This window comes from Phasianus colchicus, chromosome 9 (assembly GCF_987193195.1).
Source record: "Phasianus colchicus chromosome 9, bPhaCol1.hap1.1, whole genome shotgun sequence".
NCBI lineage: Eukaryota > Metazoa > Chordata > Aves > Galliformes > Phasianidae > Phasianus > Phasianus colchicus.
Genome location: NC_143444.1, coordinates 3,375,919 through 3,393,987, shown reverse-complemented (window position 1 = coordinate 3,393,987; position 18,069 = coordinate 3,375,919). Strand labels below are relative to the sequence as shown.

General features: G+C 53.3%; 1 protein-coding gene across 1 annotated transcript; it reads right to left on the bottom strand.

The window, feature by feature from the left end:
- Positions 1-239: 239 nt before the first annotated feature.
- Positions 240-18,040, bottom strand: LOC149916746 (uncharacterized). Its single transcript, XM_090145768.1, has 9 exons — positions 17,705-18,040; positions 16,673-16,790; positions 15,474-16,169; positions 14,701-14,841; positions 13,312-13,427; positions 3,090-4,946; positions 2,762-2,831; positions 760-839; positions 240-605 (listed from the first exon to the last, which is right to left on the bottom strand). The coding sequence occupies exons 1-9, from the start codon at positions 18,038-18,040 to the stop codon at positions 240-242; spliced, it is 3,780 nt and encodes a 1,259-aa protein (XP_090001894.1).
- Positions 18,041-18,069: the final 29 nt, after the last annotated feature.

Genomic DNA, 18,069 nt, shown 5'->3' with positions numbered 1-18,069 from the left:
CGGCCGAGCCCGAGCGCCTCCCTCCCCGGCCCGCACCTGTCGGCGGTCGCGCACGCGTGGCAGCCCCGCGTCGGGCTGGCGGTCGTCCTTCTTCTCCCGCTCCTCGCTCATCGCCGCGTCCTCGCGCAGACGCTCGGTCGCACGCACCCGGGGGAGCCGCGTCCTCCTCGCGGAGCCGCTCTCCCGAGAGTGAGCGGCACTCTCTCCGGGGGACTCCGGCCCCTCGCGGCGGCCCCGCGTCACAATGGCCTTGGGGCGCGACGCCGGCCCGCGTCACAGAGCCCCGGCGGGCTCCGCAGCGCACTGCGGCAGCCCTCCGCGCCCGCCTGGGCAGCCGGCTGCCCGGGGCTCGGCGTCGTCCTGACGACGGCGGGCCACTGGCGGCACGTCGCGGCAGCGTGTGGGGCACGGAGCGCTGCAGGCAGGGGCCGCTGCAGGCTCTCCCTGGGACGGTGGGCCTGGATACGGCGGGGCACGCAGTGCTGCCGGCCTCCGTGCTGCTTCGTGGCCGTCTGCGCTGGGCAGGCCCTCCCTGGGATGGCTTGCACGCCCTCGCTCTCTGCACTTGCTGGCACCAGCGACACACGGATCCATTGCCCCGTGCTCTGAGCCCAGCACTCAGCCAGGAGAGAATAAAGACAACACTGAATCAGAATTCTACATCTACAGGACTGGGTTTGTCATCTCCAGGAGCTGCCTGGTGTTTGCAGCTTCGTGCCTCTCCTCTCGCTGTCCCCTGATGCAGCTGCAGGTGCAAACCCTGCGCAGAACTGGGAGCACATTCCTGATGACAGCTGGCATCCGGCGGCGAGCCGCTGCGTGTGGTGCGGCTGCGGAACCTGAGGGGGACAGAGAGCTGTAGGCAAGGGGCAGAGGCGAGGCCCTGCCTGCTCTGTACATGGGTTTTCCCTGGGAAAATGAGCCTGCATATGGCAGGGCGCACACCGCTGCTGGCCTCCGTGCCAGTTGGTGGGACATTTGAGCTGGGCAGGCCCTCCCTGGGATGGCTTTCTGTCTGGGGACGTCCCTAGGCCATCCTCCGGTGCCTCTCTGAAGCACCTGGGGCTCTGTGCAGGTCCTCTGTCCTCTGCAGAAACCTTGGCAGCATGTGGTCTGGCAGCGGTTGCTATGGGAGACAGATAGCAATAGGCAAGGGGCAGGGTGGGCACCAGGCAAGGACCTGCGTGCTCCCCTAGCACAGCTTTTCCCTGGGAGGGAAAGCTGTCCTGGGCACAGCAGAATGGTGCGCATGGAGTGCTGCCAGCCTCCGAGCTGCTCACAGGGCTGATCAGGCTCAGCAGGCTCTCCATTTGGGGACATATCTGGGACATCTTCTGATGTCTCTCTGATACGACTGGAGTTCTGTGCACCTCCTCTGGCCTCTGCGGAAACCTGTGAGGGGAGAGCAAAACCAGCCCTGTAGGTTCCTTGCCAGCAATACTCCAAGTTCCAGGTTATCTTCTCCTGGTTTGTCAATCATGCCCCTCACATGAAGGTAAGCCGGGGTAACCCCGGATGTCCATCTTTCTGCATGGAGCTGGATGGAAAGAAGACAGTACCAGGCATCTCCCCACAGTGCACACTCCAGTACAGCTCCTGTCTTTGCCTTCATTTCACACTTGGTCCTGACCACATGGACTTCCCTCACCTTGTGCTTGAAATTGACTGTACTTTCTGCTCCTTTGCATGCAGATGAATGTCCCTCAGGTCTGGGTCCTGCAGCCACAGGGGAAGCTGAAGGCATGGTCTTCATCTCACCATATGAAGAACCAGAAATGCTTGGTGGCACACTGGCTGCCTCAGCAGCTTCTTCCTCATGGCTGTCTTCCCATTCTTCTTCCACACCCTCCACAGTATCAGGGCAAAAACAGGAGAGTGTGGGCGTGCTCTCAGCCATCACTGCAGTGTTCCTGGTATCCATATCCAGCATGCCGTGATCAGTGCTGGCATCGCTGGCAGCACTGTCAATGGTCTCTTACTGTGTGTACTTAATTCTAATATCCTGGCTTTGGGAAGCACAAGATGCAGGGAAGTGGCCATCCACCCTCGATGTCATGTTGCAGAGGTCCAGCATGCCCCAAGCAGTGTCGGCAGCACTGGCCCCGTCATCTGCTGCTTGGAGCACGAGAAGCCTGGGCGTGCCCACACTGTATGGCTCAGACACGTTCCTTACAGTGGACTACAGGCATCTGGAGGCCAAGACTGCCCCTTCAGCAAAAGCTGCCCCAAATGTTTCAGAATTGATTACTGCCCTACAGGAACAGGCTCATCCCTTTCTGGCTGCCATTGATGCCTAAGACAGCTGTTTTATGGTCCCCTTGAAGAAGGTGGAGGACAATCAATTTTGCATTTACTTGGAGGGAGTGCAATGCACAGTCACCTGATTACCCCAGGGGTACAGACACTCGCCCACTCTGGCGCTTGGAGCATAGGCACAGAAGCTGGAGAAGCTCACGTTGGACCACGGTGTCCGGATTTATCTGTATACTGATGATATCCTCATAAGGGGGAATGATGATGTCAATGTAGGGAATACCCAAGCCTTTGCAGTGAGACACCTGAGGAGCCCTGATCCAGCTGGGACACTCCTGGTCTCCTCTAGGTAGGTGTCTGGCCGTGCCACCCACCACCATGGAATTTCCCTGGGAGGACTGGCCTGGATATGGCAGCGCATGGAACGCTGTCAGCCTCCATGCCACTTGGTGGGCCATCTGAGCTTGACAGGTCCCTCCCTGGGATTGTTTTCTGTCTGGGGATGTACCTGGGCCATCCTCCGGTGCATCTCTGAAGCACACGGAGCTCTGTGCACGTTCTTCAGCCTCTGCAGAAACCTGTGTGAAGAGAACAAAACCACACACCTGTATGCCACTGGCTGGTGATGGTGTGGGTGCCAGGGGTCCAGGGGAGGGATCCCCTTTCCAGGCCCCTTTGATTGAAGGCAAGGCAGGAATAACAGAGGGGCTGTCCACCCTAATGCATGGAGCTGGTTGGAAAGGAGACAGCATCTCCAGGCATCTCCCCACAGCGCACACTCCAGGCACCACTCCTGCCTCTGCCTCCAATTCATGCCTGGTGCTGACCTTGCTCACCTCATGCTGAGGGCCCACATCTTCTGCTCCCTCACATGCTGACACATGCTCCTCAGTCATGGGATCTGCAGCTACAGATGAAGCTGAAGAAATGGCCTCCACCTCACCAGATGGCTCATCGGATGTGCTGGATGTGATGCTGACTGCCTCTGATGCAGCATCTTCCTCAGAGTCACATCCCCAGTCTTCCTCCACATTCTCCAGTGTTGAAGGGCAAGGACAGGAGGGCGGGTGCATGCCCTCATCTCTCACTGCATTGTCTCTGGCATCCAGCGTGCCCTCAGCAGTGCTGGCAGCACTGTCGCTGTCATCACTGGACTCTTCCAGTATAACTGGCAGTCTAACAGTCCACTTTCTGGAGTCACCAGAGTCAAGAAACCAGTTACCAGCCCGGGATGTCGTGGGCCAGATACCTGGCATGCCCTGACGAGCGCCAACATTATTGAATGCGTCACCTCTTGCCTGGAGCCTTCGCTGCCTGGGGCTTCTCACATTCCTTGGCCAGGAAATATTCCAGTGTGACAACATCTGCTCGTTTCTGTCCTCCTCACGAATTCTCCGCATTGCTGGGATCATAGGAGAGTACCCAGAGGGCTCCCTGTTGATCTCGCTGGGATCTGGCAGTCTCCGTGCTTCTCCCAGACCTTGTCCGGAGGATTCAGGCATGGCCATAGCTGATTCTTCTCTTTCTCCTCCCTTGGACATTGGCAAGGGGAGCGATACTGCATCAGTCTCCTCTGCAGAGCTTGCAGCCTCGGAAGAATCTGAGCTTTCTGCATCTTCCAGCACTGATACAGGTAAAGGCTCAAGGTGCCCTGCAGGCCCTGGCTCAGCATCCAGAAGAGATGGTGAACACACAGCGTGTACCTCATCAGATGGGGCAAGAGATGCAACTTGCAGGGTGCCAGATGACTGTCCTGCCGTTTCTATCTCTGCAGCCTCTTCCAACTCTAGCTGCGAGTCCTGGACTATAACACCTCTGGCTGAGGAATCATCAGAAGCAGAAAACTGGCCCTCAGCCCTCGATGTCACACTGCAGATGCTCAGCGTGCCCTGAGCACTGTCAGCTGCACTGGCACTGTCTTCTGTTGCTTGGGGCCTTAGCAGCGGGGGCACGCTCATGCTATTTGGCCAGGAGATGTTCCAGTGTGGCAGCATCTGGTCCTTCTTCGCCTCATCCCGGATTCTCTGGATTGCTGGGTGAACTGGAGGATATCCATATGCCTCCCCGTAGACCTCTCTGGGATCTTGCAACCTCTGTTCTTCTCCCAGAGACTGGTTGGAGAATTCAGGCATGGTGGTAGCCGTTTCTTCTTCTTCTCCCTCGCATGCTCGCCAGAAAAAAGGTGCTGCATTGGCCTCCTCTGGAAAGTATTCAGCCTTGGAAGAAGTTGAGTGTTCCCCATCTTCAGGACCTGTTACAGCCAAAGCCTCAAGGTGTCCTCCAGGCCCAGGGTCCGCAGCCAGAAGAGAAGCCGAAGGCATGCTGCCTGCCTCATCAGGTGAGGCAAGAGATGCGCTCCACAGTTTGCCAGGTGAACATCCTGCGGATTCCCTCTCAGCAGTCTCTTCTAATTCTTGCAGCTCAACCTGCACTCCAGCATCCCTGGTTCGGGAACCACCAGAGGCAGGAATCTGAGCCTCAGCCCTCGATGTCGCGGAGCGTACGCCCAGGTTTCCCTGAGCAGTGTTGGCAGCACTGGGCCTGGGCACGCTCACAGAGTTTGCCCACCGTGTGTTGCAACTGGACAACATCTGCGGTGTGTGCTGAGGTCTCGGGGCAAGTACTGGGAGTCTGCTGCCTCTAATGCCACGTCCTCCTCGCCGAGCCGCTCTCCCGAGAGTATGTAGATTTTCCTATTTAAACTTACACATTCACTGTCTAAATGCAAAGACTGACTGTGAAATATCACTTTGTTTAATTACCCTAAGTTTGCACATTGACTAGTGAGGCAAACAAAATGAAGCATTCCAAAACTGTGCTTATCAGAATGTTAAAATATCTTTCAAATTAAGATGGCGTATGAGACTTGGCCTTTTGATCTTTGAAACTACTCACCACTTACAAAGAAAAGGAAGCTATAACTGGAAAAACGGGTTATTTCTTTATCAAGGAGTTTAGATCCTCAAAGAGGCACCAAGTAGAGCTTTTTAATTAAGCTTGCTAAACAAATGCCTAATCTTTCTGTGCGAGTATTTGTTTTGCAGTAAGCAGCCCTTTTTGCCCTTCTTAAACATTGATTCATATCAGAGGCACTGCAAACACTGTATTTTAAGAAGATCATTAAGCCTGATTATTAAGACTGGGAGCAACACACAGAGCCACAGCAATTGTTGTAGCTGTTCCCAGGCTTCTTTGGAGAATCCTCGTGGCTGCTCTGGGTGATAGCTTGCTCCTGGCTGGCTGGAAGAGACTACACCTTTTATCCACAGATGGTACTAGTGGGTCTCAAACCCTCATTCAGCAATCAGCTGGTGAAGAGACAGACAACCAGGCAAATGAGGGCAGCAAGGAAAGACAGTGTGCAGCCTTCAGCAGTGCTTGCAGCGTGGCCACAGGGACACAGCAACTCTGCTGAAAGCTACACAGCATGAAGATGTGCTACGTGTTGTGACCACCGTGGGCTGGAGAAACAGTATGCCTTTAGCACATAGTAGATTTTAACCCAGAAGCACATCCCAAGAGAGGATGTGGTTGACCAGATGTTGTTTGAAGGGTATTTGGGGTGGCCTCATCTCAGGGAGTTGTGCTGTGGTCAGAGTGCAGAGGGACCACGTGAAGAAGCTGTAGGAAGTGGCAATCGCTGAGGAAGACAAACAAGGGTATGAACAGTCCATTTAGATACCTCACCCTCTGTTTCAAGGGAAGAGGAAAGCAGGAGACATATGACAGGCCGGCCCCTACAGACCGTGGGCACCACACGGAGCAGATCTCCATTGCAGCCATGAAGCAGCCCATGGTAGGCGCGGCCTGCAGGAGGCCGCAGCCATGTTGTGCCCACAGGAGCAGCCCCGGGCCGGAGCTGCGGCCATGGAGAAGGGCCGCGGTGGGGCAGGAGGGCTGGGCCAGCTGCTGCTCTTGAAGAGGAGAGTGTGGTGTTGAAGCTCTGGGGAAGTGCTGCCCGTGGGGCAGTTTCTACAGGATGGACTCCGGGGTACGGAGCCACTTTAGAGTAGCGCTTGAAGAGCTGCAGTCTGTCAGAAGCCCGTGAGGGATTGGTTTAGAAAAGATGGCTGCCGTGAGAGGGACCCTGTGTGGTGCAACATCAGAGCTTTAGGGACCGACCATAGCCCCAGTTCCCTGCTCCACTTAAGGGGACGACTTGGAAGAGAATGAGTGAATGGGAAAATGTTTTTAGTTTGCTTCTAGTTCCTCAGTGCTCTAGTCTGCTATTAACAGACAGAAACTTACATTCGTCCCCTAACTTGAGTCTGTTTTGCACACGATGGTCCTTGGTGAGAGATCTCCCTGTCCTTATCTCAACTGAAGCTCTCCTTCATTGTATTTTCATCCCTGTTCCTTTAAGAAGGGAGAGTGAAAGAGCAGCATGGTGGAGTGCAGCCAGCCAGCCCCGTTAAGCATACACACGTCTCCTGAATAGCCATGGCACTAGAGTGAAAATCTTATTCAGTGTATAAATTGAGACCACCATGGCTGGTAGTTAAAATCCTGCCAGCCAGTTTTGGAAAAAAAGGCTGGTTTTTTTTTTCTCCTGGAAATTTGTTCAGATATATTACTTAAAAACTTATTTCATTTGAAACCTGCAATAGTTTCAGATGCCTATATTGGCATTTTTTCTATTAATAGGAAATATATTGTCACTGGACTATATAGGAAGTGGGAAATAGTGTCACTGGATTTTTGTCTTCTATAAAATGTAAATAGTAATTGTATATAAATGTAAATATATAATAGCATAATATGTGGAATAATGGAAATGTCTATAAAATGTAAATATTTATATGAAGATATAAATTTGGCAGCAAAGTAGACATGGCAGTAATTTTTTGAGAATTGTTTGCTCATACATCTACATAATACAACAAAAATGTTAGTGCTTGTATGACGGCAAATTTTAAGTCCAAATCTGGAAATTCACTTATTTGAAAAGATGGGATGGGGGAGAGAATCAGAAAAAAAATGATTTGGTTGAGATAAAAACTGTTTACTAAGGCAGAAAAATAAGAGAGAAATTACAGTAGTGCTAATAATACATGCATACGTATATATACTTACAAAACAAATGATTCACAAGCAATTATCATCTGCCAGTCTCTCCCAAAGCAGTGGCTGCCCATCTCAGTCAAACCCGTCAGTTTTGAGGTTTTTTTCACCATGTCATACGGTATGGATTACCCTTGTGGCCTGTTTCATTAGAAAATGAAAAGCATGACGCAGCTCCCTTACTAGGGGTTCTGAAGGAGCAGTTAAGGTATAAAGAAAATAGCAATACTGTCGCCCATAGTTTGCCTCAAGAAAAAATCTACCCTCTAGAAGGATTGAAAGAAATGAAGGCAAGGCTAGACAAATTAGAGGCCTCTCCAGCCCAGATGCACCCTTTGATAAAAACCGAATATGCATTCAATAACAGGGAGGATCTAGATCCTCAAATGAATGTTAAAGGAATTCCCTTCTCAGCCACTGAACTAGCAAAATTGAAAAAAGATTTCAGCCGCTCTCCAAAGGAGTCAGAAAATGAGTATGTATGGAGGGTTAGTCTCACTGGTGGAGACCAGATACAGCTAATGGAAAAGGAAGCGGAAGGTTACTGGGGACCAGGAGTATTTTTAACTACTGGCAACAATGGTGCTCCCTGGTCCTTAACACAGAGGGCTGCCTATTGGGCAGGTGGTCTCAATCCTCTAGAAAAGGGATACCCTCTTGCTATTACTGGAACAGTCGACCAGTTAGTAGAGAGCGTTCAAAAGGCTGCTTGTCTCCAAATGATGTATGATAGAAAGCTGCAGCCACACCACGAATCACCTATGATGATGCCTGTTGATCCTGAGAGAATGACTGCTTTAATTAGGGGGCCTCCAGAGTCATTGAAACCCATAGGCATACAACTGCAAGGAAAGATACAAGCTATGTGTCAGGGAGAGAGAACCCGGGCAGTGTTAGAAGGAACTGTAACATCTAACCATCTGCAGTCAGGGGACGTATGGGCGTGGAAGAAGGCTGTCCAAGAGTTAATCAACTATGGAAGAAAATATGGGTCAGTGATTTCTTCCGCCAGTAAATTTGAGCCAAGGGAAGTAAGACTTGCAGCGGTCAGCCTTGCCCCCAGGCCACCTAGCCCAAAGCTCAGTGGGACTGGAAGGGTTTCATTTTCAGTAAAAACAGATAGGCGGAATATTGATCATAAAGGTAATTGTCTCTGGACACTGGGCTGGCAAAAGGGTGTCCTGTGAGATCTGATGAATGGATTACCCACTGTCAGGTTAGAGAAATTAGTTAAGTGGTGGCCAGAACAAAAGCTCAAGACCTGGAAAGCAAAACCTGAGCAGCTATCCAATAAAAAACTGATGTCTTCGCCCCTCCCAAGTGACCGGGGTGGGGGCAGTGAAGGGTGGATGCATTAGAAAGCTTACCACAAAGGGAAACCAGATCCTCCATTTAACACCTTGTGTCTAAAGGCCTCACCACTCTTGCCAATTACCCCTGTGAGTCATGATCCAGAGGCTGATAAGCCAGGGAAACACTCTTATCTCCCTGGCCAGCCTGTGCGATTGACTCAGCTAACATGAGGCCAGTTCCCTAACCTTAACAGAATCCCTTACCAAATATCCTTGGAAGGCTAAAGACACCCCGAAAAAAGTAATATGAAATCAACACTTCCTCAATTGTTCCCTCATTTTTTAACCATATTTACAAAGCCCAAAAAGGGCAAGTTGGTTCTTGTTTTATTTTACAGAAGATCCCCGTGGGCACTTGACAGAAAGGCTAATTTTAAGGCTGATTTTAACCGTTTATGTTTTGTGACAGAAATACTGAAGATTTGATCATGCTAGAATACTGAGTATACCTCTTAATTAAATTTTTCTGGTTGCAATCATATTGTGTTTTGCATTGTTGTGAGTGTGGGTGGTGATTGATATCAGTCCTTGGATCTGTTAAATTTCACAACTGGGTTCAGAGTTCTTACAGGTCATCCTGGCTTACTGGTACTCCCTGCACAGTGATACCATTTCTTTTGACCCCTTCTTTCACCCCTTTTTTTCAAACTGATTATGATTTGCATGTGACTCCTCCACAGTGTTTCCAAATTCCTAACAAACTGGGAAATGAATCAAGAGGCCCATCTAATATCTGTTAGATGTGGGCACAAAAGAAATCTATCGTAAAGCCTTTTGCACTGATGCTTTTCAGTGTCACACCAGTCCAGGCGTTCCATCCAAAACATGGTTGTTGGAAAGTGTCTAAGTTTTGATAAGAGATGTGTATGTTTCTGGGATTACTCCTCTTGATGGTTTATACTGTGGACTATCCTGCACACACTATCCTGTGAAAAATTCTGTAGACTGTAGCAATACTTGAACTTGCCAAACTAAGATTTATATCTCTCAGCATTTGAATTGCTTTGGAAATGTTCAAGTGGAGAGTTCTCGTGATACTAAATCATCTTAGAAAACATTACATGGCAAGTCCACATATTGTCAAATTGGACTAGATACGCTTTTGATGAATTCACTGAAGTGTAATATTGTATGGGTGTTCATAAACACCACAACCTCTACTGAAGAATTCCCATCTGGATCTTGGCTTACACTGGGAGTTCCTGGGTGGGGAAAGCAGCTGACACAAATAGCTCTATTTGTTTTACTTACTGATTTAATATTATTGGCTATTGTTAAAGGTATGGTTATTGCCAAATGTACAGTTGTCTCTTTTCACTTTCTAATTTTTATTCATTATGGAACGTTCATGTCACCACTCCTGAAGAGTCACAGGTGGTGTCTGTGGCAAATTGAATGACTCTAATTGTTGTCTAAAAATGGAATGATAATGAAAAAGTTGCTAAACAAATTGCCCACGGGAGAAACGTATCCTTTTTCGTGTGCTGTTGCAACTCTTATGTTTGTTTCTTGTATGGCTCCATGTTTGATTCCACTTTTATACAAGGAGTTGTATCCTCCATGTACTTTGTAACCACTTCAACTGATGATGAACAAGTCCAACAAATCAGGGCAACCTCTGTAACCAAGCCCAAGAAATTCTTCATAACAACTGTAACATTTGACCCCCCTTCTCTGAACAGTGTCGGTAGCACTGGCACTGTCATGTGCTGCTTGGGGTCTCAGCAGCCTGAGCATGCTCTCGTTGCTTGGCCAAGAGATGTTCCAGCTGGACAACATCTGCTCCTTCCTCGCCTCATCCCGAATTCTACGAATTGCTGGGAAAATTGGAGAATATCCATAGGTCTCCCTGTAGAGCTCTCTGGGATCTTGCAGTCTTGATGGTTCTCCCATAGCTTGTTTGGACAATTCCAGCACAGGCATAGCTGCTTCTTCTCCCTCGGACACTGACAAGGAGAGATGCTGCATCAGCATTCTCTGCAGAGCGTGCAGCCTCAGAAGAATCTGAGCTTTCTGCATCTTCCAGCACTGATGCAGGCAGAGGCTCAAGGTGTTCTGCAGGCCCAGGACCAGCGCCCAGAAGAGATGGTGGTCTCAGGGCGCCATGCACCCTGGAACTGCCAGCTGCACTCGGACGCTTGAGCTTGCGGCTGCAGCACAGCTCAGGGACACCACGCAGTTTTGTCTGGGTCTGGCATGGCGAGGCGGTCTGGCATGGCGAGGCCTGAGAACAGCTGAGACTTCCAGGGCTGGACCCTGGCTCTCAGGCCTTGCTGTCCCGTCCTGGACATGCAAGGTTCCCGGAGGTCTCGGGGCAAGTACTGGGAGTCTGCTGCCTCTAATGCCCATGGCACGTGCTCTGCCTCTTGGAGAAGATGTGGAAGAGGCTGCTGCTGGCAGAGCAGGCAGCTTACAGACCCCAGAAGCTGCTGCTGCATGCCTGGGTGCAGCTGTCAGCAACCCGGCCCGCCTTAAGCGAGGCAGCAAGGGTGGCTGAGGCTGTCTGCTTTGGCCACTGGCACCAACACTGGAAACTCCTGCCTGCCCGCCTGCAAGAGAAGCTGAGGAGAAAGGCTGAGTGAGCGCGGTCCTTCCCGCTCGCGTTGCACGGAGCATCGAGGGCAGCCCTCAGCCCGCGGGCGGCTGAGTGCAGAGGAGCTGAAGCAGAGGAGGGCTGGTCCCCACATGGCAGCCCCCACAGCACAGCAGCCCATTGTGGCAGCTCTGCACGCATGCCTGGGCAGCTGGCTGGGGGCCACCAGCGGCGAGTTTCAGCGTGTGGTGTGGCAGCGTGTGCAGGACAGAGAGCTGTAGGCCAGGGGCAGAGGCAAGGCCCTGCCTGCGCGCCACCACTCCAGGTCTTCCCTGGGATGGTGGGCCTGGGTACGGCAGGGCATGCAGTGCTGCCGGCCTCTGTGCCGCTTCGTGGGCCATCTGAGCTGGGAAGCCCTGCCTGGGATGGCTTTCTGCCCGGGGATGTACCCTGGCCATCCTCCTGTAGTCCTGTACTCAAGCACTTGGAGCTCTGTGCACCTCCTGTGGCCTTCGCAGGAATGTTGTGTGTGGTGTGGCAGCGGTACCTGTGGGGGCAGAGAGCTGTAGGCAAGGGGCAGGGCGGGCACCAGGCAAGGCCCTGCCTGCCACCAAGCACCGCAGCTTTCCCTGGGAGGGCTGGCCCGGGCACAGCAGGACTCTGTACATGGAGCTGCTCGCCGGGCCGCTCGGGCCCAGCAGGCCCTCCCTGGGACGGCTCTGCACTTGGAGACATAGATGGGCATGCTCAAGCTGTGTGGCCAGGATGTGGTCCTACTGGACAACATCTGCTCCTTCCTCGCCTCATCTCGGATTCTCCGGATCTCTGGGTGCACTGGAGGATATCCACATGCCACCCGTTGGTCTCTCTGGGATATTGCGATCTCGCTGCATCTCCCAGAGCTTGGGTGGACCATTCAGACACGGCCATAGCCGCTTGTTTCTTCTCCTTGTCCTCCCGCACACACTGACAGCAGGTATTCCTGCGTTGCACTGTCCTCCTCCGGACAGTGTGCAGTCCCGAGAGGATCTGAGCTTTCTGCATACCGAGGCACTGATGCAGGCAAAGGCTCAGGGTGTCCTGCAGGCCCAGGTTCTGTGGCCAGAAGCGACGCTGAGCGCACGGCATCTGCCTCACACACGGCGGTGTGGAGAAGGAGGCGTGGGATGGAGGTGGCGAAGTCGCCAGCAGCGTGCCCAGCAGCAGCAGCGACTTCAAAGGCCGCCAGCGGCCCGGCCGAGCCCGGCCCTGCTGCTCTCCGCCCTCGGCCCTGGCAGTTAGTGCTGGCAGTTAGTGCTGGCAGTTAGTGCTGGTAGTTAGTGCTGGCTGTGCTGGCAGTTAGTGCTGGCAGTTAGTGCAGGCAGTGCTGGCAGTTAGTGCTGGCAGTGCTGGCAGTTAGTGCAGGCAGTTAGTGCTGTTGGTGCAGGCAGTGTAGGCAATGCTGGCAGTGCAGGCCGTGCAGGCAGTTTCACCAGCAGAGGTTTAGGTTGGAACACAGGAAATCCTGTGTACAGAAGGGCGTGTTAAGCACTGGAACAGGCTCCCCAGGGCGGTGGTTGAGTCACCGTCCCTGAATGTGTTTAAAATCCATTTGGATGTGGTGCTCGGGGACATGATTCAGCGGTGGGTAGTTAGAGTGAGGGTAGGATGGTTAGGTTGTGGTTGGACTTGATGATCTTGAAGGCCTTTTCCAACCTGAGCAATTCCACGATTCTATGACCTGCGTAACCCGAATTGAGGGCTATACGCTTTTTAGAAGGGATAGGCAAGGTAGGAGAGGTTGGGAATTGCCGCCTACGACAAAAAGAGGACAGACTGCAAAGAGCTGCCTCTGAGAAATAGTCAGGCACACGTGGGGAGCCTGTGGGTTAAAACCAGGGACGAGACCAACAAAAGACAGCTGGTGGTCGGGGTCTACTACAGGCCACCGAATCAAGGGGAGCCTGTAGGTGTGACCTTCTTCCTTCAGCTGCAGGAGCTGTTGTGCTCCCAGGCTCTGATCCCTCTGGGGGATTTCAACCACCCAGATACCTGCTGGGAAATGAACATGGCGAGCTAGCTGCAAGTGATCCAGGAGACTCCTGGAGCCCAATAATGGTAACTTTCTGGTACCGGACTTGGACAGGTCAGGACCAGAGGGGACCAGCTGGTCACCAGTGGTTGCCGAGTTTGGTGCTCATCCGTGCAGAGGAGGTGGTCGAAGACGTTAAGATTGGAGGCAGCCTGAGCTGCAGCAACCATGCCCTGGTTGAGCTTGCGATCTCCAGGAACATGGGCCTGGCAAAGAGTGGAGTCAAGACACTGAACTTCAGGAGAGTGAACTTCAGTGACCTGTTTAAGGAATGGTTGAATGAGATCTCCTAGGAAACTGTCCTTAGGCACAAAGGAACGGAACACAGCTGGCAGCACAGTTAAGAACATGTTTCTGAGAGCACGAGAGCTCTCCATCCCCCAGAATAAGAAATCAGGCAGGGGTGGCAGGAGACGCAGCTCAGCTGAGCACGGAGCTGCTGGGAAGGCTGAGGGAAAAGAAGGAAGCAGTGGAAGTGGGGATAGGTGGCCAGGGAGGAACAGAGGGATGTTGTTTGGATGTGCAGGGATGGCATCGGGAGGGCCAAGGCACGGACAGTATAAAGTTCAACAAGGGATGTGGAATGAAAAAAATTTTAAATTGTGTTTGTTGAAGTACATTATGAGTAGCTGGCGCCAAGCATGCAAGGAGGGATGGGCAATCCTAATAGCCCAGAGCATATTCTGAAAATGTTGATGGACCTTGATTCTTCTCTTGCCCAGAACCAACAGGCAGTATGCGACTGGGTAGCAGACTTAAGGGCAGAATGGAAATATCGCTGAAGAAAAGGGAAAGCAGTGGTTTGTGCAGTACTCAGGACACAGCTGGTCACACTCACAAGTACTATGGGCGGCCATGATTCTCAGGAGCCAGCATTATCTCCTCCTTGCAGGAGGAAGTAGGAAAATTACAAGAGCAGCTGGTTGAGGAGCAGCAACAGTCTCAGCAGGCAAAAGCACTGATGAAGTGCTCGGGGAGGGAAGAGAAGAGGCCTTCTGCCTCTAGGCCAACTGTTAGACTAATGTAGGTAGCCCCGGCCCCACCTCCTTCCAAGACAACAAACATGAAGCCCAACCCTCTCCCTTTAGGAGCTAAGGAAGGCACAGCCCCCCCTTGTAGCTGAACTATGCAATCAAGGGATTATAGCACCTGCAAACTCTCCTTGTAACTTTCCTGTATGGCCAGTGTCGGAGCCCTGTGGCAAATGGAGACTTAGAGTGGACTGCAGGCATCTGGGTGCCGAGACTGCCCCTTCAGCAAAAGTGGCCCCAAATGTTTCAGAATTGATTACTGCCCTACGGGAACAGGCTCATGCCTTTCTGGCTGCCATTGATGCCTAAGACAGCTGTTTTATGGTCCCCTTGAGGAAGGTGGAGGACAATCAATTTGCATTTACTTGGAGGGAGTGCAATGCACAGTCACCCGATTACCCCAGGGGTACAGACACTCGCCCACTCTGGCGCTCGGAGGCAGGGGAAGCTCACGTTGGACCACGGTGTCCGGGTTTACCTCTATACTGATGACGTCCTCATATGGGGGAACGATGATGTCAACGTAGGGAGTACCCAGGCCTGTGCAGTGAGACACCTGAGGAGCCCTGAGCCAGCCGGGACACTTTGGTCTCCTCTCGGTAGGTGCCTGGCTGTGCTCGCACCCCTACAGACACACCAGTGCTCTCCCACCAGGGCTGCCCCTTTCACAGCCCCTCACGCCCTTCATCGCAGCCCACCTCACACACACACCGGCTCAGCCAGCTCACATTTTGCAAGTCACAAATCACTCTCCCTTGCACGCCCACGCTCTCTGCACTTGCTGCCACCACCGACACATGGATCCATTGCCCCGTGCTCTGAGCCCAGTAGTCGCACTCAGAGACCAACTATGCATGAGTGCACAGATCAGACAGCACTCAGCCAGGATAGAATAAATATAGCATTTTATCAGAATTCTATGTTGACAAGATGGAATCAGAATTCTGCATTGACAAGATGGAATCAAAATTCTTCACTGACATGATGGAATCAGAATTCTGCATTGACAGGATGGAATCAATCTCTGGGGAGCTGCCTGGTGTTTGCAGCCTCGTGCCTCTCCTCCCGCTGTCCCCTGATGCAGCTGCAGGTGCAAATCCTGCGCAGAGCCCAAAGCACATTCCTGATGATAGCTGGCATCCGGCGGTGAGCCGCTGCTGTCTTCATCTCACCACATGAGGAACCAGAAATGCTTGGTGGCACAGAGGCTGCCTCAGCAGCTTCTTCCTCATGGTTCTCTTTCACACCCTCCATGGTATCAGGGCAAAAACAGGAGGGCGTGGGCATGCTCTCAGCCATCACTGCAGTGTCCCTGGCATCCAGCATGCTGTGATCACTGCCGACATCACTGGCAGCATCGTCAATGATCGCTTCCTGTGCAATATCCCAGCTTTGGGAATCACAAGAGGCAGGAAAGTGGCCATCTGCCCTCGATGTAGTGGCGCAGATGACCAGCATGCCCCAAGCAGTGTCGGCAGCATTGGCACCATCATCTGCTGCTTGGAGCACGAGAAGCCTGGGCGTGCCCACACTGTATGGCTCCGACATGTTCCTAGCGGACAACATCTGCTCCCTTCTTGCCTCGTCACGGATTCTCCGGATTGCTGGGTGAATTGGAGGACATCCATAGACCTTCCAGTACATCTCTCCGAGATCTTGCAGAATTGATGGTTCTCCTAGAGATTGCCTGGAGGACTCAGGCATGGCCATAGCTGGTTCTTCCCTTTCTTCTCCTTCGTATGCAGACAGGAAGAAGGGTGCTTCGCTGGCCACCTCCAGAGAGTGCACTGCCGTGGAACAGTCTGAGTTTTCTGTGTCCTCAGGAACTGATGCGGGCAAAGGCTGAAGCTGTCCTGCAGGTTGAGGACCTGCATCCAGAAGAGAAGCTGAAAGCACTGTTTCTGCCCCATCAGATGGGGCAAGACATGCGCTCTGCAGGTCACCAGATGACCGTCCTGCAGTTTCTGTCTCAGCAATCTCTTCCACATCCTGCTGTTCATCCCGCACTCCAGCATCCCAGCATAGGAGCTCTCCTAGTGCAGGAAGGAGGCCCTCCACCATCAATGTTGTGGTGCAAGTGTCCAGCATTTCTTGAGCACTGCCAGTAGTCGTGTCATGTGCTGCTGGGGGTCTTAGCAGCCTGAGCATGCTCACACTGTTTGGCCAGGAGATGTTCCAGCTGGACAACATCTGCTCCCTCCTCACCTCATCCTGAATTCTCCGGATTGCTGGGTGCACTGGAGAACATCCATAGGCCTCCCGGTTGATGTCTCTGGGATCTGGCAATTTTGGTGCTCCTCCCAGAGCTTGTGTGGACAATTCCAGAGTGGCCATAGCTGGTTCTTCTCTTTCTCCTCCCTCGCATGCTGACAGGAGTGGTACCGCACTGGCCTCCTCTGGATGGTGCACAGTCTCAAAAGAATCTGAGTTTTCCGAATCTGATGGCACTGATGCGGGCAAAGGATGAAGCTGTCCTGCAGGCCCAGGACCTGCGTCCAGAAGAGAAGCTGAATGCACCGTTTCTGCCTTATCAGATGGGGCAAGACATGCACTCTGCAGGTCACCAGATGGCCGTCCTGCAGTTTCTGTCTCAGCAATCTCTTCCACATCCTGCTGTTCATCCCGCACTCCAGCATCCCAGGATAGGAGCTCTCCTGGCGCAGGAAAGAGGCCCTCCGCCATCAATGTTGTGGTGCAGGTGTCCAGCATTCCTTGGGCAGTGTCGGTAGCACTGGCACTGGCATGTGCTGCTTGGGGTCTTAGCAGCCTGAGCATGCTCACATTTGGCCAGGAGATGTTCCAGCTGGACAACATCTGCTCCCTCCTTGCCTCATCCCGAATTCTCCAGATTGCTGGGTGTACCGGAGAGCATCTGGAGGCCACCTGGTTGACCCCTCTGGGATCTTGCAGACTCAGTGCTGCTCCCAGAGCTTGTCTAGAGACTTCAGGCATGGTGGTAGCAGTTACATCTCTTTCTCCCCCCTCACACACTCTTGGGAACAGCACTGCATTATCGGCCTCCTCTGGAGAGTGTGCAGCCTTGGGAGAATCTAGGTTGCCTGCCTCTTCAGGCACTAATGCAGGCAGGGGCTCCTTGTCTTGCTTTTTGCCACCTGCCTGCCCTTCTGGGCCCTTCTGAGCTGCTCTGGAAGATGGTGTAGTGGCAGCACGAGTGTCTCTGCTGCCCTCCTGAGCATCTCTCCAAGCTGCGTGGGCCTTCCCAGCCTTGGTGGACAGTCCCTGGGCCGTTCCTGCTGGTGTTCTCAGGCTGCTGGTAGGTGCAGACGGACGCCGCGGAGGGACGAGCCCGGGCTCCGGCCGCCCGGCGGCACCACCTGCGGGGAGAAGGAGAACCGGGATGGAGGCGGCGAAGGCGCGGCCGGCGTCCCTCCCCGGCCCGCACCTGGCGGCGGTCGCGCACGCGTGGCAGCCCCGCGTCGGGCTGGCGGTCGTCCTTCTTCTCCCGCTCCTCGCTCATCGCCGCGTCCTCGCGCAGACGCTCGGTCGCAGGCACCCGGGGGAGCCGCGTCCTCCTCGCGGAGCCGCTCTCCCGAGAGTGAGCGGCACTCTCTCCGGGGGACTCCGGCCCCTCGCGGCGGCCCCGCGTCACAACGGCCTTCGGGCGCGACGCCGGCCTCCGTGCTGATTCGTGGCCGTCTGAGCTGGGCAGGCCCTCCCTGGGATGGCTTGCACGCCCTCGCTCTCTGCACTTGCTGGCACCAGCGACACACGGATCCATTGCCCCGTGCTCTGAGCCCAGCACTCAGC

Coding starts and splice junctions, on each gene's coding strand:
- LOC149916746 (XM_090145768.1), bottom strand. CDS start 18,040: ATGGATCCGTGTGTCGCTGGTGCCAGCAAGTGCAGAGAGCGAGGGCGT. Junction 16,791..17,704: donor GCGTGCGCGACCGCCGCCAG/GTGCGGGCCGGG, acceptor TTCTGGACGCAG/GTCCTGGGCCTGCAGGACAG. Junction 4,947..13,311: donor TCCTGACCTGTCCAAGTCCG/GTACCAGAAAGT, acceptor AAGTTTAAATAG/GAAAATCTACATACTCTCGG.